This window comes from Lipotes vexillifer, unplaced genomic scaffold, assembly GCF_000442215.2.
Source record: "Lipotes vexillifer unplaced genomic scaffold, Lipotes_vexillifer_v1.1 scaffold382, whole genome shotgun sequence".
Taxonomy (NCBI): Eukaryota; Metazoa; Chordata; class Mammalia; order Artiodactyla; family Lipotidae; genus Lipotes; species Lipotes vexillifer.
In genome coordinates, this window is record NW_006780611.1 from 3,536,307 (window position 1) to 3,561,516 (window position 25,210).

Sequence of the window (25,210 nt, forward strand, 5' to 3'; positions counted from 1 at the left end):
GAACCCGTGTCCCCTGCGTCGGCAGGCGGACTCTCAACCACTGCGCCACCAGGGAAGCCCCGGACATATCTTTTAGGAGCCACCGTTTAGCTGACTTCAGAGTTGGTTATTTTCTGTTCCCCCCAATGGACGTGAGGAGAGGGGGGTAGGGAGAGCACCCCGTTTCTGACAGGAGGGGGTCCCCAAGTATGGCTGCGGGCTGGGCTGGGCTGGGCCGGGCCGGGCCGTGTACCTGCACCAGGAGTTTGGAAAGCACTGCAATTTTTCAGGTTTGCCGGGTTTCAACCTCTCAGGTGTGTAGGTAACTCTTGACTTACAGCCAGGAGCCGTGGAGAAGCTGGAATCATTTTTTTTGGTGCTGGAATGCATTCTTAATTTATATTTTTTAAAAATGGGTGTGTCAGAGTTCTGGGAATTTGCTTCAAAGACAGTAGTGAAGTCACCCCGAAGCCCCAGCCTGGGGCAGGCCTGCCATGGTCTGGGCTTCCGGCCTCCCCTCCCCGTGGTGTGGGCAGGTGTCTGGCCTCTGAGGGGCCCTTCCTGGCAGCCTTGCCCCGTAGGGGAGGGAGCTCCAGGGCCGGGCCAGAAGGTGAGGCAGTCCAACAACCTTGAAACTCAGAGGTGGAGGGCGAAAGGTTTGAAGGGAACTGGGGGCAGGGAGCCAGCCAGTGCGGGGCTTGGGGTGGACAGATGGGGCCTCCAGGCTCAAGAAGCCAGTTCAGAGCAGGGGGTCATGTGACAGCCCCACGTGCCAGGTGCTCAGCTCAAGAGCTTCACAGAATTAGCCGATCTCACCTTGACCCCGGCCTCCTAGGGGCTATAGCCCCGGGGCCAGAAACAGAAATCTGCCTTCAGGGAGGGTTTCCAGCCGGGAAAACTGAGTCAGTGGTCGGGAGCCTGCTTGGGACACCTCTGCGGGGGTCGGAGGGGGGGTAGGTGGGAGGGTGTACCTAGGCCGTGGGTGGGTGGATGGAAGGGTGGATGGACCAATTTTTTCAGTATTTAACCTTTTCAGAGACCCTGTCCTTGTCTCCGTGCTCCTGAAGCTTCCAACACAAGCTGTGTGGGTGCATCACTGCCTCTGGAGAGTCTAGTTTTTCTAGTTCAAAGCCCTGAGCTATCGCTTAGGACCAGAAGGCAATTGTCTCTTAATTTATCGAAAAACTGAAGCCATAAAAACCTCTACGCTCCCTTCCCTTCCTGGGGCCCAGCCCTGGCCCCCCTCCAGGGCCGAGGGTTTCGGCCTGGCTGCGCTCCCCACCGCTGGCCCCCACCCCGGCATCTTCTGAAGCACCTCTTGGCAGGAACCAGTTTCACACCATCATCTCCTGCTTCCCGCCCTGCCCCTCCTCCCCCAGACCTGCCGTGACTGTCCCACACATGTGCGCACACACCCCACGCCACATATACACGCCACACACAGACACGTCACACACCACACACATCACACACACGTCACATGTACACGCCACACAGACATACATCACATACATACACATACCACACACATCACATACCATACACATCTCACACACACACACATCACATATACATGTCACATAACGCACACACACACACACATATGCACACACACTCCTGTGCCTTCTACCTTCCCCCTGCCAGGCCCTGCTCCCCACAGGTCTCTCTACAGCGAGGGGTGTTTGGCTGTCCCCCCATCCTTCGCAGACCTGACCAGGTGCACACCCGTCACCCAGCATCGGGCCCAGCCCCCGATATCCCTGTGCTTCTGCTGGGGCCCTTTCTGGGGCCGAGCCGTCTCCACTGCCATGGACGCTCCTGCACAGCTCAGCTCAGAGGCTCCCCCACTCAGGCACTATGTTTCTTCTCCATTTCCCTTACCTTTAAGGAGTATCTTTTTTGGTTACAAACAAAAAATGTTATTTTTATACCCTGTGCCGGGCCTCAGTTTCCGGCCTGTAAGATGGGGGCGTATGAGAGTTCCCACACCAGGGGCTGCGAGGCCTCCTCCGCCCCTGTAAGCCTGTAGATGAGCCCTTGTTTAAGCTCTGTGAAGCTGTCGCTTCTCTAGGGCACTTATCGCTCCCCACCTGAGGGTCTGTGGCTTTGGCGCTACGGGCTGGGGTTCCTGGGTGGCCAGTGTTGTCCTCCCACCCCCAGCCCCAAGCCTGGGTGGAACAGGCATCCAGTGACGGGGACGTGCGTGAGGTCGTGGCGGCTAGAGGGGCCTCGGCTCCTGGGAGCTCCTGTTTTGCAGCTACGAATGCCTTCTTCTGCGGCGGGGGCCCTTTCCCAGTTTTCAGTGCGGGGTTCTGCGTTTGCAGCTGTGACCAGGAGGCCAGGCCTCAGGTCCTCCTTGGCAGGGGGTTGCGGTGCTACATGAATTATTGAACAAGGCTATTAGCTTGCTCGGGTGAACCTCATCCTCGGTGGGCGGGCGAGGCTGGCAGTCATAATGGGTTGGGGGTGCACAAGAGGAGGATGGGGGAACTTTCCCCAGGTTTTGAATGGCTCAGAGCAAGCATCTGACTCTAAGCAGGATACTAGGATGCTTGGAAGAAATTTTGGAAGCCCAAATTTACTTTGAGGATTCCTAGAAGAGGAAAGGTGAAGTTAAATCTTGTTAAGTAAGCATACCTGAGAACATTTATTGCATTAAAATAGTGTTTCATGTAAGAGCTGTATATTAAAAATAAGATATAGGGCTCACTAAATTTAGTCCTAATTATTTGCCTAAAGTAAGATGATTTTAAGAATTAAAAAACATCCTGTCACATCTCTTCACAACTGGGAGTTCTGATGCCAGGTTGGCTGTGATGTCCCATGGAAATAGGACAGTTCTGCAAATCAGGGCTTTCCCCCGAGGGCTGGCCATCGGGATCTGCCAGCACAGCCCTGAGGAGAAGATACAGTTAAAGAAACATGTAAGTGGATTACTGTGCAGTTTAGCTGGCGTGGCTGCCATGGAAAGCACCCTGCTAAGCCGCACACGGGGGCCTGGGATTGGCCTGAACGAAGGTCCTGGAACCCAGAGACGAGACCCTTTCCAGGGGACCCAGTTCATCTGAAACCTGCATATACCTGCATATCAAGAGTCCTCACTGCCTTTTAGTTTTTTTAAAAAAAACATATTTATCTGTAGAATTAATTCTTCATTCCTTAGATCAACAAATTCCCAACGCTGTTTGAATCAAACCTGTGAATTATGCAGGTTTTATAATTCTGTACAGGATTCATCAATGGCTTGGAAGGGGGGAAATCCTGGCACTTTAAGACTTCATCTCACAAGCATTCGTCGAGTACCTGCTACGTGCAGGGCATCTGTCAGGCACCCTCTGTGTGCTGGATGTTCTTAGACTTGACCCCCAGACAGACCCTGCCCCTGCTCCTACCCCAGAGCCTGGGGAGACAGAGGCTGGGGAACAGTTGCACAGCAGGTGTCACCCTGGAGCTGGGGTGGGCGCCCTCTGGAGAGGGGAGATTCTGGGCCCATCAGGTTCTGTCCTGGGCGCCCTGGCCCTGGTCAGGTGGGCGGGCGAAGCCTCCCGAGGGGATGCAGGGTGCCTGAAATGAAGCTGCCTCCAGGCACAGGGAAGCCACCTGCAGAGGCCAGCAGAGAGGATGCCAGGCACAGAGAAAGGGGGTCACCAGCAGGTGATCATTGACAGTGGTGAATATGCATTAGTGTGGACCTAGGGGGGCGTCTCCATTAGCCTACTGAATCCCCTAACCTCCCTTCAAAGAGGGAGACCGTGTGGCCGGCATGAGAGGTGGTGAGTGTGGTGTAGACGGGGCTGGCATGTGGCCGAGGGCCAGGCTCCAAGGTGGAAGGGCCTTTATGGAGCAGCGGGATTGTTTGGAAGCCAGTATGTGGCCAGGCCAGCGTTCTGGAAAGCTCTCTCGGGTGTTCTGTGGAGAACGGGCAGATGTGTAAGGTGATGAGCAGCTGGCGTGGGTCCAGGGGCCCAAGAGATGGTCACTGTCTGTGGTTGTGCAGATTGGGGTTGGTGTAGACGGGGGTGCAGGTGGCAGTGGAGGTGAATGACACGGACCCTGGGGGATGGCACTGGTGGGGACAAGGGAGAAGGGGAGGGAATGGCTCCTGGGCTCCTGGCCCCTCTCTGGGCAGCTGCAGGACCCTCTCCAGGTGGGGGACCCAGAGAACAAGCTTGGCGAGGGAAGACAGGTTTGAAGCCTGGGTTTGCGGAGGAGAGAACAAGGGCAGAAAGGGTTGGATGGCTGCGTGTGGGCCCCAGAGGAGGGGCCTGGCGCACGGCTGCAGAGGTGGGGAGCTGGCCCTGGCCCACCGCCCCTTACTGGCCTGGTGGGAGAGGCCGGGAGGAGTGTTCCCAGAGGGCAGAGAAACCAGAGCCCGGTGAGTGTCTTGGAAGCTGGGGAATGCAGCCCCACAGGGTTAGGTCCTGCTTCACCTCGGGACTCCGTGTTTGCAGAGGCCAACGTTTACTGTGATTGTAACTCTAGGACAGGCGTGGAGGGCCACTGGCGTGGTTGAGTAGTATCACCCCCAGATTCGTGTCCAGAACCTCAGAATGTGACCTCCTTTGGACATAGGGTCTTTCCAGATGTAATTAGTAAGGCTCTCGATGAATAGTAAAATCATCCTGGATTTAGGGTCCACCCTGAATCCAGTGACTGGCGTCCTTATAAGAGAAAGGAGGGGGAGATTTGAAACCCAGGGAAGACGGCCATGTGATGACAGAGGCAGAGATGGATGATGAAGCCACAGCCCAGGGGACACAGGGAGCCCCCATCAGCTGGGGGAGGCAGGAAGGGTCCTGCCCTGGAGCCTGCAAAGGGAGGACGGCCCTGCCCACACCTTCATTCTGGACTTTCGGCCACCAGAGCTATGAGAGAACACATTTCTGTTCTTTTAAAGCCACCAGATTTGTTGTACTTGTTACAGCAGTCCCAGGAAACGAATACTACAACGACCTATTGGAAATGAAAAGATATCTTTTGTGCTTAAAGCAAACAACTTCATGGAGACTTAGCTTTATTTGCAGCTGATTTGAAATTGCACGATTGGTTAAATAGAGGAACAGAATAATCCCACACGTCATCACGCCCTTTCCACGGGACAGCAGATGCGTTGAGACAGCCGGCTGAGCTGCAGCATGGCTCTGGGTAGCACGGGTCCTGCTCTGTTGTCCTCCTGTTCACAGGGGCGGCCTGAGGAATGAGGCTTCCCTGCAGCCGCTGAAAACCACACATGAGCAGAAATACTGTCAGCAAAGTCAAATTCGGGTCTTCGGGAATTGAATAAAGGGTGCTGTGTGTGGTGTGTGTGCGCGCGCGCGTGCACGCGCTCAGGGCCTGCCTCCTCTGGGCCTCGGTAGCAGGTGGCCCTTGAGGGGGCATCGTAGGAGTCCTCAGATGCTTAGGTAGAGGTGGAGGAGTTGAGACTTCCAGTCAACACGAGGGCAGAGCTTGGGAGCTGCTGTGGCCGCACTGGGGCCGTGGGCTGTGCTTTCATCCTGGTGACATTGACCACCTGGGCCGAGCCCGGATGGGCAGGATTCTGGAACACCACAGGCAGAGCACCGTGGGAAGGGGCCGTGCCAGGCCCCCATTTGTTTGCCGTCACGGTTTGCGGAGCACGGCCCGCCCCGTCCTCTCACGGCGGCTTTATTATTTCAGAATGCCCTTGACCTGCCAAGTGGGGACTTGGAAGGCAAACACTCCCAGACGTCACATGTATTTTAAAAGTAGAGATTAAAGAATTTGCAGTGTATGAAGAACAAATACACTTTCAGCTAAGCATTTAAAATTAATGACTAGAATTTAAGGAGGCTGCAGGCTGCCCACCTGGAGGAGACGCCAGGAGCGGGGATTAGCGTGAGAGTGTGTGTGCGAGGGTGTGAATGTGGGTGTGTGTGTCTGTGTGCGCAGGTATGTACGTGTGTGGCTGAGGGTGTGTGTGAGGGTGTGAATGCATTTATGGGTGTGAATGCGTGTGAAGACGAGAGTGTATGTGTGAGGGTGTATGTGCGAAGATGTGTCAGCAGCGTGTGACTGGGTGTGAGGGCACAGGTGTGTGTACACGAGTGTGTGTGAGGTTATGTGTGCACATGCGTGTATTTGTGCACACAGCCTGCCTGGCGGGGTGGCCGAGCCCGGTGTTCTGGGGCCGGCAGGGCACCCTGCTAACCCGGGAGTGGGCAGGGGGGCAGTTGAGGGGGGAGGTCAGACGGTTTCCATTGCTGGTGGAGCTGAGAGGAGGGTCTGCAGCCGGGTGGGCCGCCGTCCTTTTCCTTCTGAGCAGCATGTGAATCCTCTGCTCACAAGGTTCCTTGGGGGCAGCCCCTGCTAGGGCAGAACAGGTGGGTGGCCTGGCTGGGCCTTCTGGCCTCTCCCTCCCTGCCCTGCCTGGTGGGGAGGAGGGGGACGAAAAAGAACCCACCTGACACTGTCCGGCCCTGGGGGTGGGCTTTGCCCTGGGTCCCCGGCCCGGTGGCCCCTGCACGGTTCTGTAGTTCAGTAGAGGTCAGTGGTTGCGACACTCCTCCCTGTTTTTGAGGGACTCAGACTGGGTTACCTTTGCTTAGCGAGTTGTGCATTCTTGGGTGTTGCAACCTGGAAAGGAAGACGCTTGGGAGGAGTAGAAGGAAGTTGAGATTTGTTTCTGATGCTTGTTATGCTAATTACAGATCAGTTTTCACCTGTTCCTCAAAAGGAAGCTCATTCTGAAGCCTCCCCTTGGAAGATTGAAAGGATTTTCTTACACCAGTCAATTATTGAGCTCTCTAAAATCTGCACACTGGGAAACAGACCCTGAGGCTCAAGATCTGCCTTCTCGGGAGCCACGCGTGGGCAGGGGCAGGAGGCAGGGGTGGGGGGCACCCAGGGCTGTGCAGAGGAGAGGTTGGGCTGCAATGCAGTGGCAGCAAAAGCCTCTGTGGACCCCACGTCTCAGCTCTGGAGATACAGTGCGGAGGTGGCTGCACTAGCCCAAGGGGCTGTGGGCCCCTCCATCTCCACGCTCGCCTCGCTGGGTGTGAGCTGCCCCAGCAAGGGCTATGCAACTTTGGGTGAGGGATTTCAGGAGGAGGATCTGAGTGCAGAGTCTCAGCTGTGAGCCACCGTCACCCAGCACTCCAGAACCTTGGTCCTGGAGGGACATGTGGGGTACACCACAGTGCCCAGTCTTCCACAGCATCTAAGTCTTCTTTCTTAAAATGATGATAAATTTTAGTATCACTATCCAGTTAGTTCAGATTCCCAGTTGTCTCATACATGCCTGCTCTGGTCTGAATTGTGTCCCCCGCCAAATTCCTAGGTTGCAGCCCTAACTCCACAATGGGACTGTATCTGGAGGTGGGCCCTACAGGAAGTAATTCAGGTAAATGATCAGGGTGGGCCCTGATCCAATGGGATTAGTGTCCACATAAGCAGAGGCAACAGAAATCTCTGCCTCTTTCTGTACACACACACACAGAGGAAGGGCCGTGTGAGGACAGAGGGAGCGGGCAGCTGGGAAGAGAGGCCTCACCAGACCCCAGCCGTGCTGGTACCCTGATCTCGCTGGTACCTCTAGCCTCCAGAACTGTGAGAAATACACTTCTGTTGTTTAAGCCCCCCAGCCCACGGTATTTTGTTACAGCAGCCCGAGCAGACTGAGACAGTAGGTAATGTATTCACGTGGTTCAATATTGAAAGGCACAGAGGGCATCCAGGGAAGCCCATGTCTAGGGATCCCAGTGACTTTGGGTTCCAGGATGATACTCTGCCGTTTGAATGCACGCTCCTCCATGCACCGAGGATCCTGGTGCTGGATGTCTCTGGAGCTCCGAGTTTCGTATCTCTTCATACCAGCCTTTTAATAACCCGAGAGCACTGGCGTCACAAAGGAAGCATTGATAAATATGACCATGTGCAGATATAACATTTTTATGTGACTACAAATACATAAATAAGTTGAAAGTTAAACTTAAGCCAAGAGGGAGTTACCACAGAAATGGCAGAGAATAGTTAATTTCTGAAATTTATGAGGACCTCGTGTAACACAATAAAAACAAAACCAACCATCTTTGAAATATGAACACAGGAATAATCAGGCAGTTCAGAGAAAGGAAATGGACGTTGCCAATAAAATTCAGGCAGATGTTGAACCTCATCAAAAATTATTGCAAATAAAACACCTTGAAGATTCATTTGTCAGAAATGCAAAATAGTTTACAGATTGAACATACCTTGTGTTGGCGAGGATGTGTGAATTTGTGCATCCTTTTGGGGAGGATGGTTTGGAAATATTGGGTGAGTCAGAAAAACGTGCGGCTGTCAAAGTGTCAACTGTGTGTGTACCTTTGATTCATCACATTTAGGAATTTTCTCGAGAGAGATATTCTTAAAATATGCCAAGGATGTATATCAAAAAGTTACCTGCAATAAAAGCGAGCTGTAAACAGCCCCGTGACCATCAGTAGTAGAACAAGAAACATTAGTGATTTAAATTCTGATGGGGTCCTGTATCGCAGGGGTCCCCAACCCCCAGGAACCGGGCTGCACAGCAGGAGGTGAGCGGGGGGGGGACCGAGCGGAGCTTCATCTGCTGCCCCGCATCGCCCCCCATCGCTCGCATTACCGCCTGAGCCATCCCCCACTCCCCCCCCCCCCCCGCCCCTCCACCACTCACCGTCCGTGGAAAAATTACCTTCCATGAAACCAGTCCCTGGTGCCAAAAATGTTGGGGACCGCTGCTCTAACTGAATACTGTGCAGCCATTAGGAAGAAAGAGGAGGAACTCCAAGTGCCAACAGGGAGGGTCTCCGAGGTCTCCGAGGTACCGCACTGAGCAAACATGCCAGACGGCCGGGGCATCCAGCTCTCCTGATGTTTTCCTGTGGGGACCCGCAAGAAAGTGCTGAAGGCTTCCCATGCCGCGCTATTTGCACAGTGATTACTTTCTTTCTTTCTTTTTTTTAGTATGCAATGTCGTACTTTTATTTTAAAATGCGTTCATTTAAAAGTCAAAACTGGTGACACACATTGGTGGGAGCTGGGGAATTTCCGGTTGTCGGGCTGCGGGTCTGTGGGTGGCTGGCAATGTCCACCCTGTGACAGAGGCAGGTCTGGGCTGTGTCCCAGGGAGCGAGGGTCACCCAGTCAGACCCCTGCTGGCTGCCGCGGTGGGCACTCTGGGTCTGACGGGCCTCGGGGGTTAGCTTGGGCTGCCTGATCAGTTTCTATGTGGAAGCTTCCAGAACCTTCCTGTCGTGAGGGATTAGGCCACAGAGAGGACGTTGGAGCACAGTTGGAGGCCGGTGGGAGGAACAGACATGATTAAAGACGAACTGGAATCCAGCGTTGCCCGGCCGGGCAGTGGGGGAGGGAGGAGGCCACACAGGAGGCCCTGGGCCAGAGTGATCCTGGCCTGCTCTCGAGTCTCCCACGAGGCCCAGAGGTGGCCAGCCGTCGTGCGGGCAAGCGTGCAGGGAGGGCATGAGGCCTTCTCGTCATCCTCACTCTTTCTAGGTGATTCTCTCATAAGGGAGCCAGGCTCAGCCAGCGGGGGATTCAGGAAGGGGTTGGATGCCCAGAAGTGTTCACAGCTGCACGTTCCCCTGGTCCCCCCACTCTCCCGAGGGCGGGGACCCCGGCAGGCCCGGGACAGGGACAGGGTTGGAGTGGCTTGGCCACCTGGTGCATTCGGCCGAGGAGCCCCCTGGGGTGCTTATTGGGAACCCGCTGCCCCGCCACCCTTAGATGGCCCACCGGGCGCTGGGTGCCCTCAGGCCAGCGGGAACGGCACACGTCTGATTGCAGCCCGACCCTAGGGTGGTTCCCAGAGGCCTCACATGCCCCCGGGTTTGGGTTTAGCAGCTGGTTCTGCAGCGGCGTTTGCAGCCTGGGTGGGAGCAGTGCCCCCCTCCCCCCAGCAGGCCACCGTGTGACGTCCTCCCACCCTCGTCCCCCAGGTGAGCACTGCGAGGTGAACGCGCGCTCCGGCCGCTGCACCAACGGCGTGTGCAAGAATGGCGGCACCTGCGTGAACCTGCTCATCGGCGGCTTCCACTGCGTGTGCCCCCCCGGCGCGTTCGAGAGGCCCTATTGCGAAGTGGCCACCAGGAGCTTCCCGCCGCAGTCCTTCGTCACCTTCCGCGGCCTGAGGCAGCGCTTCCACTTCACCGTGGCCCTCGCGTGAGTCCCCGCGTGTGCCCGCGACGCCTCCTGTGGTTGGAGGTTGCAAGGTGGCCTTGTGTCTCCGCACATCCCTCCGTCCTGTAACAACAACCCCCGTCCACCGGGGCCTCTGAGAGTCGAGTCACCTTGGCCGGCGCTGGCTGTAGGACCGGCCACTTAATTTGTAGGACCCCATGCAAATTGAGGATATGGTTCAAAAATTAAGAATTTCCAGCTGGTGACAGCAGAGCATTTAGCAGGTGTGGTGCCCTGTTTGCCTGCCCAGCTCACATGCCCATGAAGCCGACCCCCGGCTGACCCGGTCCTACTCACCTGCCACCACATGGGCACCCCTGCCACCCAGGTGGACGGAAGGTGGAGGGAAAGGGCCCAGCAGGCTTGGGAATGAGATTCAGCATAGGCTCCTGCTGTGCCGCCAGCTTGCTGGGAAACCGTGGGCGGGCGGCCTCACCCCTTTCCGCCCTGGTTCTTTGACCCATAGCAGGAGAAAGCAGGCTGACTGTGTGCTGTGGTCATTCTTTTACTTTTGCATCTTTTTCTCCGAGAGATTTAATTTAACTTTTAAAAATCTATCGCTTCCATTGTAAAGGCTTCTATCAAGTTTACCTTAGTAGTACAGGGTGTATTTTGTATTTGGTCAGCGTTTAGGGGGCCCATTAGGGGAATGTGGCATTCTGTGTCCCCCAGAACAAGATGCTCCCTCTGAGCTGCCCTTTGGAGAACGGCATCTCAGGGAGAGATGGGGCAGACTCCTCTCGCGGGGCTGCCCACCCTGAGCAGGTGAGGGGTGCGGTGTAGCCAACAGGCGCCGCGTGGTGCTGATGTGAAACCCCCCCGGGCCGTCCTCCTCCATCTCGCCGCCCCTCCCATCTCGGTCAGGTCCTGTGAGTCCCTTGACCTCACGTCTCCCCCGCCCGCCACTGTCCTCCCAGTTCCCAGCACTCTGGCCTGGGCCACCGCTCTCTCCCCCGTGGAACAGCAGTGGTGGCATCTGCTCTCAGCCTGGGTCAGGTGGATCCCTGTCCAACAGGCCTGCCGGGCCTGCCTGCCACCTGGGGCAAAACCCAAACTTCTTAATAGGGCACAGGGTGGCCCCCTGTGTCCTGACCCCTGGTGACCCCCGATTCTGGCACCTCGCATCCTGTGACATGGCCACCCTCACCTCGTGATTCTCTGGACCTGCCCAGCCTTGCAGAGGCATTTCCTCGGCCCCTCCTGCCGGCCCGCCCGACGGCTGCCGCTTCCTTCAGGAAGCCCCCCTGACCCAGGCGGGGCCGTACCTGCCTTCCAGCTCCGGCTGGACGTCTGGTCACTGCCTGCTTGTCTGCTGCCTTCAGCCTTTGATGTTCCTGCTTGCAGGATCAGGCCGCTGTCCACCCTGACTGCCCCTAAAGAAAAGTCCAGATGAGGGCACTTGGGTAACATGGGGGCTTGAGTCGCTGGCAGGTTTTCTACATTGCGGCTCAGATCTTTTTGCTCTAAACCCATCCTTCATACTAGATCATTGGTTGGGGCTGTGAACTCATGCCAGATTTCCTGATCCTGATTTTTTTTCCTGGTTGTCAGGTGATTTGATTGGGCTAAAGTCTCCAAAGCAGATGCACGTCCTTTTGAAACCTTTAAATGGCCACACGGGCTCCCTGGCTGGTGCTTCCGGGCTTCTGCTCCAGGATTGCTGTGCCCGTGCTCATCACTGTGCTGCGGTCCAGCTCTCTTTCTGGGCCTGTCCACCCACTGGCGTGAAGCTCCTCAGGGGCTTTTTTTTTTGTTTTTGCGGTACGCGGGCCTCTCACTGTTGTGGCCTCTCCCGTTGCGGAGCACAGGCCCCAGACGCGCAGGCTCAGCGGCCATGGCTCACGGGCCCAGCCGCTCCGCAGCATGTGGGATCTTCCCGGACCGGGGCATGAACCTGCGTCCCCTGCACCGGCAGGCGGACTCTCAACCACTGCACCACCCGGGAAGCCCTCCTCGGGGGCTTTTTGTCGTGTGTCGTGACACGCAGGCGCCCAGGCGAGCAGCTGGCTGGTAGTTCCATTCTCACAAAGCATGAGCGCCCACTGCTCCCCTCTGTGGCCCCAAGACGTTGGCCGGGGGGCTCCCGCTCTCCCAGAGGAGGGGCTCTTTGGCCCGGTGGGGGGTGGGAGGGGGTTGAGTTGCAGAGGGAGGACATTCCGGGCATTCTGAGTGGCCTGGAGCATCTGCTGGGAGCTCTGCAGAGGCAGGCAGACCCCTGCACCCACTTTGCCCTGCTTCGGCCCCTTGGTACGTTCTTGGGCCCGGACATCTGCGTGGGGTGCAGACGGCGTCCTCTTGGAGGATGTCTGTTTTGGGAGGCTGGTTCCTGCTGAAATACCATCTGGGGGTTGAGTTGCAGAGGGAGGACATTCCGGGCATTCTGAGTGGCCTGGAGCATCTGCTGGGAGCTCTGCAGAGGCAGGCAGACCCCTGCACCCACTTTGCCCTGCTTCGGCCCCTTGGTACGTTCTTGGGCCCGGACATCTGCGTGGGGTGCAGACGGCGTCCTCTTGGAGGATGTCTGTTTTGGGAGGCTGGTTCCTGCTGAAATACCATCTGGGCTCTGCCCGACTCATCACAGACTGCAGCGTGGATCCCTCAGCGGCCACATTCAGGCTTTGTGCTGGCACTGCTCTGGCACCTCACCTGTCAGGCCCATTTCCTTCTTACGAGAACCCTGAGAGCTGGTATCACTGTTCTCCCCATCTCACAGGTGAGGAAACTGAGGCAGAAAGGTTGAAATACTTGCCCAAGGTCATAGGCTGTCCAGTGGGACCCCCGGGCCCTGCCTGTAACCTGTGCTCTTAACCTCCCTCCCTCTGGCCCCCGCCCCCGTAAAGGATCCGGGCCCAGGGCCTGCTTGTCCTGATTTGCAGGTGTTTGCCACGTTCTGCCCTCTTCCTGAATTTCCCTTGGAGACCAGCTTTAATAAAATAACAAGAGCAGCTGTCATCCGTGGAGCCCGTGTGCACGCCAGGCGCCCTGCTTGTGGCTCTGTTTCTGGTCCTTAGAGCACCACCCCCTTTCCCGGGAGCTTGGAAGAGGGAGGGGTGGGAGATACAGCTGCGGTTGGCCCCCTGGGCCCGGCTGCAAGGCTGCAGTACTGTTTGATTCTAAGGGCAGTTTTAAGGTTTGGGCCATTTGGGCCGCTATTTTAGGGTGACTGCCCACATTTTGGTACACGGTTCAGGGCTCCACCCCACCCTGTAAAGCGGCTGATGAGGCTCCCTCTCCAGGGGTGTTATGAGGACTCACGTGAGCTGGCACTTGCTGTTGCCCTCCCGTTTCTCTAGCTGGGCCTCTACACCAGGCCCTGGTCCTGGCCCTGCCTGCTTGCAACACCATGTCCCCTCCCTCTGCCCCTAAGCCCTGTGCTCAGGAAGCCACCACGTGGGCACAGCCTCCAAAAGGAGGGCCCCTCGTTGGGACCCCTGGCCACTCTGTGCTCCACATGGATGGATGTTGAGAACAGCAGGCTTCTGTGGGTGCCCACCCCTGCCAAATCGGAGGTGCCCTGTGTCTTCTGGCAAACAGGTCGATGGCATGTGGTTTTGGTGTCTACGTGGCCATAGCCACCCACCACCTGGGCATGGCCGGCAGCCCTCTGTCATAGGCAGTGCAGCGAGTAAGCTGCAGGAGGCTGACCTGAAAGGTGACCAGAGTCCTGGGGGTGGGGCCCATGGACACAGCGGCCGGCAGACGTGCTGGAAACCAGCAAAGGAAGTCTGGCGGCTCCAGACTCAGAGAAACTAAAGAACACTCGTGTTTAATTAAGTGCCCACGTGATGTAGTGCGTGTCCCCTTGCTGATCAAATCTAGCATCGTAGATGCTCACACGTGACAACAATTTATGGATGATTTCCGACACACCTGACGATGGCTAAAAGGTCGGGGCCGAGGCCAAATCAGGGAGTTTAGCTTCAAAAGCAAAATCATAGAAAGCCCCCCCTAGAACGTGGGCAGGAGAACGGTTCCATGTCGGGGCTGCGGTTGCTCTGGGGCAGGGCCTGGAAGGAATTGGGCCTCCTGCCTCTTGACGGGCGTACTGTGAGAAAGCTGGGCTGGGGCACTGGCCCAGGGCTTTTTTTTTTTTTGCGGTACGCGGGCCTCCCACCGCCGCGGCCTCTCCCACCACGGAGCACAGGCTCCGGACGCGCAGGCTCAGCGGCCGTGGCTCACGGGCCCAGCCGCTCCGCGGCACGTGGGATCCTCCCGGACCAGGGCACGAACCTGCACCCCCCGCATCGGCAGGCGGACTCCCAACCACTGCGCCACCAGGGAAGCCCATAGCCCAGGGCTTTTGTTTCAGGTGGTTTCTCTCGAAGCTGCTTTTCCTCTTTCTGGTTTCTGTTTGCCAAGGGCCTGGGCTCCCGGGCGCCTCAGCTCCCTGGTCCCAGCCTCCTTGTTGCCATCCTTTGTTCTGTCTCTTCCCCTGGCCCCTCACCAGGCCTCGGCTTCTGTTTCTGGCCTTTCCCCTTTTTACTTGTGCTGTTCAGACCCTCCCTGTGGCCCTGGGTCCCATCGTTAGATCGTCCATTCCCAGCAGTGCGTGGTGCCTGCCCGGAGGACCATTTCAGCACTGACCACCCCCCTCGGTCCAAAGAGAAACCCACAACAGTGAGACCCCCCAAAGGGAAGCCAGCCTGGGGTCGAGTGGATCCCAGTCTTAATTCAGCCCTCCTTCCACCCACTCACTCCACACCCGGAGCCTCCACTCTGCCGTGCAGGTATTTTTTCTTTAGAGTTTGTCATCAGTGCTTGCTGACGTCTAAACCGAGGGGATGCAAGGTCTGGGTGGGAAATGTCAATTTTATGTAACTCAAGGGAGAGGCTAGGGTCACATGCCTGAGGCTGGTTCTGACAGACTTCTGCCGTATGAAAACGGATAAACCAACCTGGAATCAAAGGAAAGAATTTCCCCCCACTTAATCTCCGATGAGAGAGACATCCAGCTAGCTCAGGAAACAGTCCCAAGTTCGCGCCGGAGGTTTGTGGGTTCTCTGTAACCAGGGCGTCGAGGAAGCCTTGTGGTGACTTGGTGACTTGTCAGGGACCCTCGGGTCTGATGGAAGAGGCTTCCTCAGGGGGTGGGAGGATTTCTGAGGCTATTTGTCTCTTGTCAGAGTAAGTGGTCTTTTACTCCGAGTGCTTCAAGTCTCACAAGTCTTTCGTTTCCACGCGTCTGTTGGTTCACGTGGGCCGCCATCCGTCCGTGGATTCAGCACATCGGTATCAAGCGCTTGTGTGGACCAAGTCCTGTTTTGGTGTTGGGGATGCAGCAGTGAATGGGAGTCATCATCTGTCCCCTTAAAGGATCATGTGTTCTCATAAACAAACAAATAAGTAGGATAATTTCAGAAGTAAGATGAGTGGTGTGATAGCCTGTAGGGTGAGGGGCACAACTTAGATAAAGTGAGTTGGGGAAAGCACAGTTGGAGTGACATCTGGGAGATCTGCAGAGCCAGGGAAGATCATTCCCCACACGGGGGAACAGCAGGTGCAAAGGCCCGGGGGCAGGGAAGAATGTAGGGTTTGGGAGCAAAAGGATGAAGTGTGGCTGGAGTGTGGTGGTGGAGACGAGGGGCATAGGCCCTGAGGTGGTAATCAACACCCACATCTCTGTGCCCTGGGGCGTGTACGCGGGATGTATGCACTGCATGTGTTTACTGTCCAAATATTTCCAGTTGGTATAGTGGCTGTGTCATCCTTCTAGAGCACTATGCAAGTGGAATCTTTTCACCTGTACAGGTTGTGGTAACCAAAGTGCCCCCTGGAATCTGCTTGGCTCCTTCCAGAAGAGAACATTGCTAATCAGGTTTTATGGGCTGTCCACTCCTGATGTGAACAAAAGAGTGCTGGGGACCAGAGTCTTTGCCGGGTGTACTCATCCTCTCTCCTCTCTGGCCGGGCTTGTTGCCTGGGCAGCCTCTTGTTCCCCCACCTCCAGGCCATCTGCAGACCTTCCACCCCGGGCTCGTTCATTGTGTGACATGCTTCCCCTTGGCCCCCCAGGTTTGCCACCCAGGAGAGGAACGCCCTGCTGCTGTATAATGGCCGCTTCAATGAGAAGCACGACTTCATCGCCCTGGAGATCGTGGACGAGCAGGTGCAGCTCACCTTCTCGGCAGGTAAAGCCTCCTGCACAGGAGGGAGCCGCCCTCGGAGCACATCCTGGGCACTTGGTTGTTTAAAACCACCCCATCGGGACTTCCCTGGTGGTCCAGTGGTTAGGACTCCACGCTTCCATTGCAGGGGGCGTGGGTTTGATCCCTGGTTGGGGGAACTAAGGTCCCACATGCCTCACGGCACGGTCAAAAAAGCAAAAAAACACCCCATCCTGTGCAGCGCCGTCAAGTGTGCTGACCCACCGATTCCCTGGTTCTCCATCTGGGAATCCGTCCTGTGGGAGAAATCCAGAACACACAAAGATGTTCATTGCAGCGTTGTTTATAAGACACAGCTCAAAATTCCAAAAACTAGGGGATCATTGAAGTGTGCTTCGGCCTCTGTAGATTGAAAATATTGACAAAGCCGTTAAAAATGTTTTCCCGGTGGTTGGAAAAAACATTCGTCCAGACTGTTGGAAGGACTTTTAGCCTTAGTGGTCTGTTCACCTCTGTTCTCTCTGGACCTCCCCCTGCCCCGCAGGTGAGACCACAACGATGGTGGCGCCACAGGTTCCTGGGGGCGTGAGTGATGGGCGGTGGCACTCGGTGCAGGTGCAGTATTACAACAAGGTAGGACCGGCCCCGCCCCACCCGACCCCCAGCCCGGGCGGCCGGTGGCGGGGGTGGGGGGGCCCTGACAGCTTTTTGGTCTTTAGACATTTATACTCTGAAATTTCAATAAATATGCTGGTTGAAAAAGTTATTTAGGAAATGAGCATTTGTTGAGGGTCTGTGTAAAGATACCCAAGCCCTGCGCTGGGGCAGATACTCCCCCAGGGAGAGCTGGGTTGGGAGACTCAGGGACCCCAGAGTCCTACACGGGGTGGGGGGGCGGGGAGGATGCAGAAAGAGCTTATTCATTGCAGCTGCCTCGGCCGAGTCATGACTGGTGGCTAAAATTCCAGGCCATTCAAACACTGTTCCAAAGCCCAAGTAGTCCACTCTTACCTGGATGAAACCTGAGAGTCAGAAGGCTCCCCTAGGAAATGCTGTGAAGGTCTGGGCGTTTTGGGGGGTTTCCTTTCATTTTGCTGTTTATTGGCTTGTAAGGAAATTCCTTGGCGGTTTTTGCATCAGAATGCCCCGCTTTCCATCGCTGTGGTGCTTTCTGTCACTGTGGTTTTTGCAAACCTCTCTTCTTCCTGGGAAACTCCAGGGTCCCTCCTGCTCTGAGCCCCGACCCAGGCCTCCACAGGGCTTGCGCCTGGGCTTGGCTGGCAGACAAGGGGTCCTCCCTCTGTAAGAGATACACCCATGGAGGAAGGGTGCTTTCTGTCTTTCACGTCTACTGCATTTCAGCTTTTTGACACAGTAGTGATGGGCGACCTCTCCCACCACTTGGGCCTGAAGTCTGTGTCATACAGACCCCTCCCTGTCGCTGTCCTTCCCCTAGTCTGTCCTCAGCCATCAGAGCCCTCTGCCTCCTTTTTACATATGGCTCACCTTACGTCTCATTTCTCCATCACCTGAAATACTTAGGCCCCCAGCAGTGATCACCCACACGGTGACCGTGGTTTTTGTCCCCGGTCTGTGGGCAGGAGATGCCCCTGTCACCCAGCCCAGGACAGAGGCCGGGTAGGTTTTGACTCGGGTGTGGAACTCTGTACGGTATTTGTGATGAGGGCAGGGAGAGGTTCTGGTGGGGTCAGGGTGCAGATGTGAAGCGATGCGGGGGCTGGTGCCGCTCTCAGGATTCTGAGGACCAAGCAGAGAGCATTCGCAGGTGGCTGGGACGGGGTCTGGGCTACCGCAGCCCCCAGGACAGCCTGCCACCCTCATTCCTGTTAGCCCCCCGGGGCCGTGGTCTGGGCCATGCCCGGGTTGCTTGATGCAGGGCCGCGTGAGCCAGTTAAGGAGGTGGGGTGGGGGGCAGGGGACGGACCAGAGGAAGACAACGCGCCTCCAAAGACACACTTGCAATTTTCTAGCTGCCCCGTCTCAAGCGCTGGAGTCTTCTGCTGCAGCTGTGCCCCTATGGCTGTCTGGGACAATTAGGGGCCAGTGTGAGGTGCACCCACCTGCTGCCCGCCTGGAGCAGACTTGCATGGCTGCTGTGCGAGACAGTGGGCACCGTGGCACCCTCAGAGCCTCCCCTCCTGCTGACCTCCAGGGTGCTCGAGGATGGGATGGATGCACAGCTTGGGTTTTTCTTTCACAATGTCTTAACCCACACGACGTCCTTTCCCCAGTTGCTACCCGTGGGCCTCTCTCACCCTGGAGGACAGAGGGGCCCCCTGGACTCCCCCGTGTGAATTCTTCTGCCCCTACAACCTGCTCGAGGTCAGATGGTTTCGGCCCCTTCTCCCTGCCCTGGAGTCAGTCTCCCCCGCAGCCATTCTCTCACAGTGAGGCAGCTCTCAACTGCGCAAAGGTACGAAGACTGTGCCCCAGCATCCTGGAGGGTCACGAGCCCCGAGGCCAGGACCACGCCCTGTGAGCCTCTGTGTCCCCATAGCACGGCACACAGTCCTGCTGAGCGCAGGAACTGTTGTATCTGATGTCGGGGCCTGGATCTGCTCCAGCCAGCAGGACAGTGGTCGGACCCCTGATTCCTCTGTTCACATGGTCGGGATGGCTGTCCCGTGTCCGGGCAGGACCAACAAGCAGATGTGTCGGCAGCAGAGCTCCTGCGAGGCTGGCCCCTCCTGGGCCAAGGCTGGGGACAAGGGGTCAGTGGTTTTCTGGCTCAAACACATTCGGGCTTTTGTCGGGATGTTGCACACCCCGTCGAGTAGAAAGAAGGAAAAGTAAGAGTTGCAATGGATGCTCTGGCCTGCCAGATGCATCTGCTCCGGGGCAGGTGGCTGCCACGTGGCAAGGATGTCATGCCCCACAGTCTGGGCTTCGCACACCTCTGAGCTCTCAGCCTCTGGCCTCCTCCCCTTGCCAGCAGGGCCAGGACATCAGGGATGGGCAGTTGGCTGCGTGCTCGGCAAGGTGCAGGCCCGTCGGGATGGGCCGAGGGGACCCTCTGGGGCCCATGCTCCATGTCAGGGAAGCAAAGGACGCACACGTGGTGCATTTCCTTCCTGCTTGTGTGGGAAACGCATCTCCCAGGGCCGGCTGAAGACTTTGGGCTTTGGGGCTGTGTCAGCCTTGGTTGCCCACCAGAGCACCTGCACGTGGCGTGTTCCAGAGTCACCTGCCGATGGCTGAAGCAGCAGCCTGTCACAGCTGAGCAGGGACGGAACCTCTGGCTCGGCCAGCCCTGCCCGGGTCCGGAGGCATCCATCATTCCTGACCATCGTCAGGCACGCAGGAACCATCACGAGGGTCTGCTCACAGAGACCCTCCAGGGAGCACCGAGGAGGCATCTCACTCCTAAAGGGCCCCCGGGATGCCCCCGGGAGAAGGGAGGAGGAGCCCACGTGAGAGAACACGCCCTGGCAGTGGATCACTGCCACCCGCTGCTTCCGTTCCCAGGGCCAGCCTTTCAGCAGCATCTGAAGCAGACCCTCAGCGCGGGATTAGGCCTTTCCCCTGCTGCCAGCTCAGCTATTTCCTCTCCTGCCCAAGGCTGTTTGATGGAGGAAACCGAGCTGTCTGCAGGTAGACCTTGAGGCCCCCCTGCTGTGGTTTCCGTCATCACACAACGGGAAGTGCTCAAAGTGCTCTGGATCAGGGACATCTGTCTCCTGGGAGCTTTGTGTCTCAGGGCCCGAGGCACTCATGTGTCCACGGGCCTGGGCGGGGCTCGGCAGGGAGCGAGCAGGTTTGGAGGGGGGCGTGGGGGCAGTGCGAAGGGCCCACGTCAGGGGGGTGCGTGGCCAGACAGATGGCAAGGAGGGCAGCAGTGGAAGTGGTCTGGGAGGGGCGAGTCGCTCTGCTCTGTGGGCATCTGTTGTGTCATCCACGTCGTGTCTGGTCCTTAGAGTGGGTCCTGTGTGGGAAACCTCTGGGGCCCCTTGCACCCTCCCCAAGTCTGCTGGGGCCCAGGAGCCTGTTCGGGCTATTTTACCAGTCACCCCCCCCACACACACCCAGGAAATAGGTGGAAACCTCACCAGGATGGTCCCAGGAGGGCGTATCACCAAAGGGACGCAGGGTGTGGGGCACCCATGATGGGCAGTGCAGGACCCAGGGCTGTGACAGCCCTGAGGCCGAGAGGAACCAGGGGAGAGGGCAGAATGGAACCCAGTAGGAGGGGTCATGGAGAGAAGCCACCTGTGCAGAGAAGCGACCTCCTGACGGCTCTCCCTCCCATTTCCTTAGGCTCCCCGTTGGCCAAAGGCAGCCAGAAATCAGAGAACAGGGCCGCTTGATGTGGTTCCTATGGGTTGGTGCCCCCAGGCAGGGAGCCAGGCAAAGTCAGTTTACTTTTTTCTCCTGCGTGGTGGCATTTGAAGTGGGAAGGTCTGGTGGTATAATTCACCTTCGGTGGAGCCTGGGTGCCCGCTGGGGCTGGGCGTTTTCCTGGGAAGGTATTTTAAAGGCGGACAACGCTTTGCAGAAACATGTCGAACTCCGTCAAGCGCAGATGGGACCCAGAACCCCGCCGCCCACACCCACCCCTGGAGGTTTGGGGAGGATTTGTAGTCATCACTTCGTCGCAGATGTGCTTTTTTTCCCGAGACTATTGTGCACGATAGGTCAACACTTCCCCTGCCAACTCGCAAAAGAGTGAATGCGCCTGATGGAAGTTTGTGCGTGTTGTTCTGAGACGATAGTTTTGTGTAGATAGTTCTAAAATGATTTCTTTGCAGTTGGAACTCGGGTTTGGTGGTAGTCAGGGCTCTTCGGGGTGTCTGCCCTTTTCCCTTGCCCTTCGGTGTCAAAATGTTTAGAGACCCTGGGGGGCCGTGGGGAGGGGGAGAAGCACCCTCCTGTGGAAGCATCTGTAATGTGGCATCTCCGCTCTGCCTGGGGAGGACGCCTGAGAGGACAGTCACTCACTCACTGAGTGCCTGTTGTGTGCCCGGCGGGGCCCTTGCACTGGGCGTCTGGAGGGATTACCTGGAGGCCCTCACCTTGTCCGGGAGCCCAGCTGGGCCTCGGGGATGCTGACACATCATCCAGGAGGAGTTTGATAGGATCCTGAGCGGGGCCTCGGCAGGCGGCCTGTTCTGGTTCGAGTGATTCTGAGATGACAAGGGTGGTCTTTGGTCCAGCGCTGAAAGCATCTTCGTGAAGTGAGAGCCCCAGCTGAGCTGCTTCTCTCAAGTGTCAGCATCCTCTGAGATCACTGAGCAGAGCATCCCAGTGCTTGAGATTCCCATGACCGTGGGGAAGGGGCCACTGGTACAGGGTTCATTAGGGACTACTCTGCCCCGGCTGCACTTCAGACCTGGCTTGTTCAAGTCATTCATTCTTGGGTCTGTGTCACACACTATATTCCAGGGGTTCCAGGGAAGTGGGCTATGCATGGGGTGGTGCAGAGCGGTGTGATCCACCACACCCTGGGGTCAGGGGCGTCTCCCTCTGCTTCCACAAATGTTCCAGAAAACTCAAGGGCTTCCACTCAGAATCTTGTTTCAGGCTGGTCTTGATGAAAGTTCTCCTGGGGTCCTGCAGAACTGCTGTGGTTTATGTGGTCCTCTGGGTGTGGCTGTCTGGCCTCCCTCGTCACTCCCTGCAGCCCTTCCTTCATGCCTTTGTTCATTCATTAATACATGGAGCAGTTATTGACTGCCTACTGTGTGCCAGGAACTGTTTAGGGTACGGGGATATACAGAAGACCAAAGAGATAAAACTCTATTGCTGTCCAGGAACTGATGCTCCAGAGGATGTGGAAGGGGTGGCGTAGGGAAGAGGAGAAGGGGAGAGGGAGAGGGAGAGAGTGAGAAGGAGAGGGAGATAGAGAAAGAGAGGGAGGGAGAGGGAGAGAGAGGGAGGGAGGGAGAAGGGTCATTTTACCCACAGAACTCTGGATTCTTTTAATAAAGAAAGGTATTTAGTTGCACAATTTGTATGGAAACACAAAAGACCCCGAATAGCCAAAGCAGTCTTGAGAAAGAAAAATGGAGCTGGAGGAATCAGGCTCCCGGACTTCAGACTATACTACAAAGCTACAGTAATCACGACAGTATGGTACTGGCACAAAAACAGAAATATAGATCAATGGAACAGGATAGAAAGCCCGGAGATAAACCCACGCACCTATGGTCACCTTATCTTTGATAAAGGAGGCAAGAGTATACAATGGAGAAAAGACAGCCTCTTCAATAAGTGGTGCTGGGAAAACTGGACAGGTACATGTAAAAGAGTGAAATTAGAACACTTCCTAACACCATACACAAAAATAAACTCAAAATGGATTAAAGACCTAAATGTGAGTCCAGACACTATAAAAATCTTAGAGGAAAACATAGGCAGAACGCTCTATGACATAAATCACAGCAAGATCCTTTTTGACCCACCTCCTAGAGTAATGGAAATAAAAACAAAAATAAACAAATGGGACCTAATGAAACTTAAAAGCTTTTGCACAGCAAAGGAAACCATAAACAAGACGGACAGCCCTCAGAATGAGAGAAAATATTTGCAAACAAAGCAACTGACAGAGGATTAATCTCCAAAATATACAAGCAGCTCATGCAGCTGAATATCAAAAAAACAAACAACCCAATCCAAAAATGGGCAGAAGACCTAAACAGACATTTCTCCAAAGAAGATATACAGATTGCCAAGAAACACATGAAAAGATGCTCAGCATTACTAATCATTAGAGAAAAGCAAATCAAAACTACAATGAGGTATCACCTCACACTGGTCAGAATGGCCATCATCAGAAAATCTACAAGCAACAAATGCTGGAGAGGGTGTGGAGAAAAGGGAACCCTCTGGCACTGTTGGTGGGAATGTAAATTGATACAGCCACTGTGGAGAACAGTATGGAGGTTCCTTAAAAAACTAAAGATAGAACTACCACATGACCCAGCAATCCCACTACTGGGCATATACCCTGAGAAAACCATAAGGCAAAAAGAGTGATGTACCACAATGTTCATTGCAGCTCTATTTACAACAGCCAGGACATGGAAGCAACCTAAGTGTCCATCGACAGATGAATGGGTAAAGAAGATGTAGCACATATGTATAATGGAATCTTACTCAGCCATAAAAAGAAATGAAACTGAGTTATTTGTAGTGAGGTGGATGGACCTAGAGTCTGTCTTACAGAGTGAAGTAAGTCAGAAAGAGAAAAACAAATACCGTATGCTAATACATATATATGGAATCTAAAAAAGAAAAAGAAAATGGTTCTGATGAACCTAGGGGCAGGCCAGGAATAAAGACACAGACGTAGAGAATGTACCTGGGGACACGGGGAGGGGGAAGGGTAAGCTGGGACAAAGTGAGAGAGTGGCATGGCCATATATACACTACCAAACATAAAATAGATAGCTAGTGGGAAGCAGCTGCGTCGCACAGGGAGATCAGCTCCGTGCTTTGCGACCACCTAGAGGTGTGGGATAAGGGGGATGGGAGGGAGACGCAAGAGGGAGGGGATATGAGGGATATATGTATATGTACAGCTGATTCACTTTGTTATACAGCAGAAACTAACACAACATTTAAAGCAATTATACTCCAATAAAGATGTTAAAAAGAAAAAAAGAAAGGTATTTAGAAACCGAGATTCAGGTGGTAGATAGGCTCATTGCTCCTAGGGTGTCTCACTCCCAGTCTCTCTCACTGGGCAGAGCTAGGACATGGATGTGTGTATATATGTATATATAGGTATGTGTGCATATGCTCATATATACACATACTGAACTTTATATTTATTTCTATCTCTACTTATTGAAAACCTTGAATTTCATTCCAGCACTACAGAGTCATTCTAGTTTTTTCCCTTTCCATATTTGTAAATCTCTTCTTGCTCGGTGAGAAACCTTGTTCCCATTATCCTCAATATAGTTATTTATTATCTCAGTCCACCATTCTTTAAACAGTCTGCCAACCCCACCATTCCACCACCTCACTTAGCTGCTGTCCTCAATCACCCTCAGCCCTCACCAGGCTGCCTCCCTGCTGCCCTTCTCATTCAGCCTCAGCCTTGTGAGCTGCTACCTCTCTCAGCCCTGAATCTATTGACAGACTCCAGCAGGTGCTGGGAACAAGGGGCCTTCGTAGAGACTTGACTGAAGTATTCAGTTATTCAGAAAAGGGAGGAAGGAAGTTTGTTTAAAATGTTTTTAATTTAAAAGGAATGAAATACAAAATACCAAAATATGTGGGATGAAGGTAGAGCAGTGCTGAGAGGGAAATTCATAGCATTACATACTTATATTAGAAAAGAGAATAAGTCTCAAGTCAATAATATGAGTTCCCACCTCAAGATCCTCCAAAAACAAGAACAACATAAACCCAAAGCAAGTAGATGGAAAGAAAGAATAAAGATAAGAGCAGAAACCAGTGGTTTTTAAAACAGGAAAAAAAACAGAAAAGATCAATGAAACAGAGCTTTGGGAAAATCAATAACGTTGTCAAACTTCTAGCAAGAGTGACCACCCCGCACACACAAAAAAAAAAGAGAGAGAGAAGACAGAAGAGAGAAGAGAGATGACTAGTATCAGGAATAAATTCTCAGTTCCTCAAAAAACACAAGCTACCACAACCCAACCCATGTGAAATAAATAATTCAAATAACTACATTACTATTAAGGAAATTGGATTTGTATATTTTAAAAACTCCCCCAAATGAAATCTCCAGGCTCAGGTGGTTTCACTGGAGAACGCTACCAAATGTTTAAAGAATTACACCAATTCTGTACAGTCTCTTTAAGAAAATAGAAGAGGAGGGAACACTTCCCAGTTCATTTTGTGAAGTTAGTATTACCCTAATACCAAAATGAGATGAAGACAGTACCAAAGAAACTGCAGGCCAATATCCCTCATGACTATAGATACAACTCATGTATACAAATGTTCACAACAGCTCTTTC

The 25,210-nt window shown here is 54.9% G+C and overlaps 1 protein-coding gene across 1 annotated transcript in view; it reads left to right on the forward strand.

Moving 5' to 3' along the window:
* Positions 1-25,210, forward strand: part of CELSR1 (cadherin EGF LAG seven-pass G-type receptor 1) — a 155,797-nt gene that overhangs the window by 66,569 nt on the left and 64,018 nt on the right. The window contains exons 3-5 of the mRNA XM_007454088.1: positions 9,915-10,137; positions 16,168-16,283; positions 16,804-16,892. Of these exons, the coding sequence (XP_007454150.1) occupies positions 9,915-10,137; positions 16,168-16,283; positions 16,804-16,892 (428 nt within the window). The remainder of the gene's footprint in view (positions 1-9,914; positions 10,138-16,167; positions 16,284-16,803; positions 16,893-25,210) is intronic.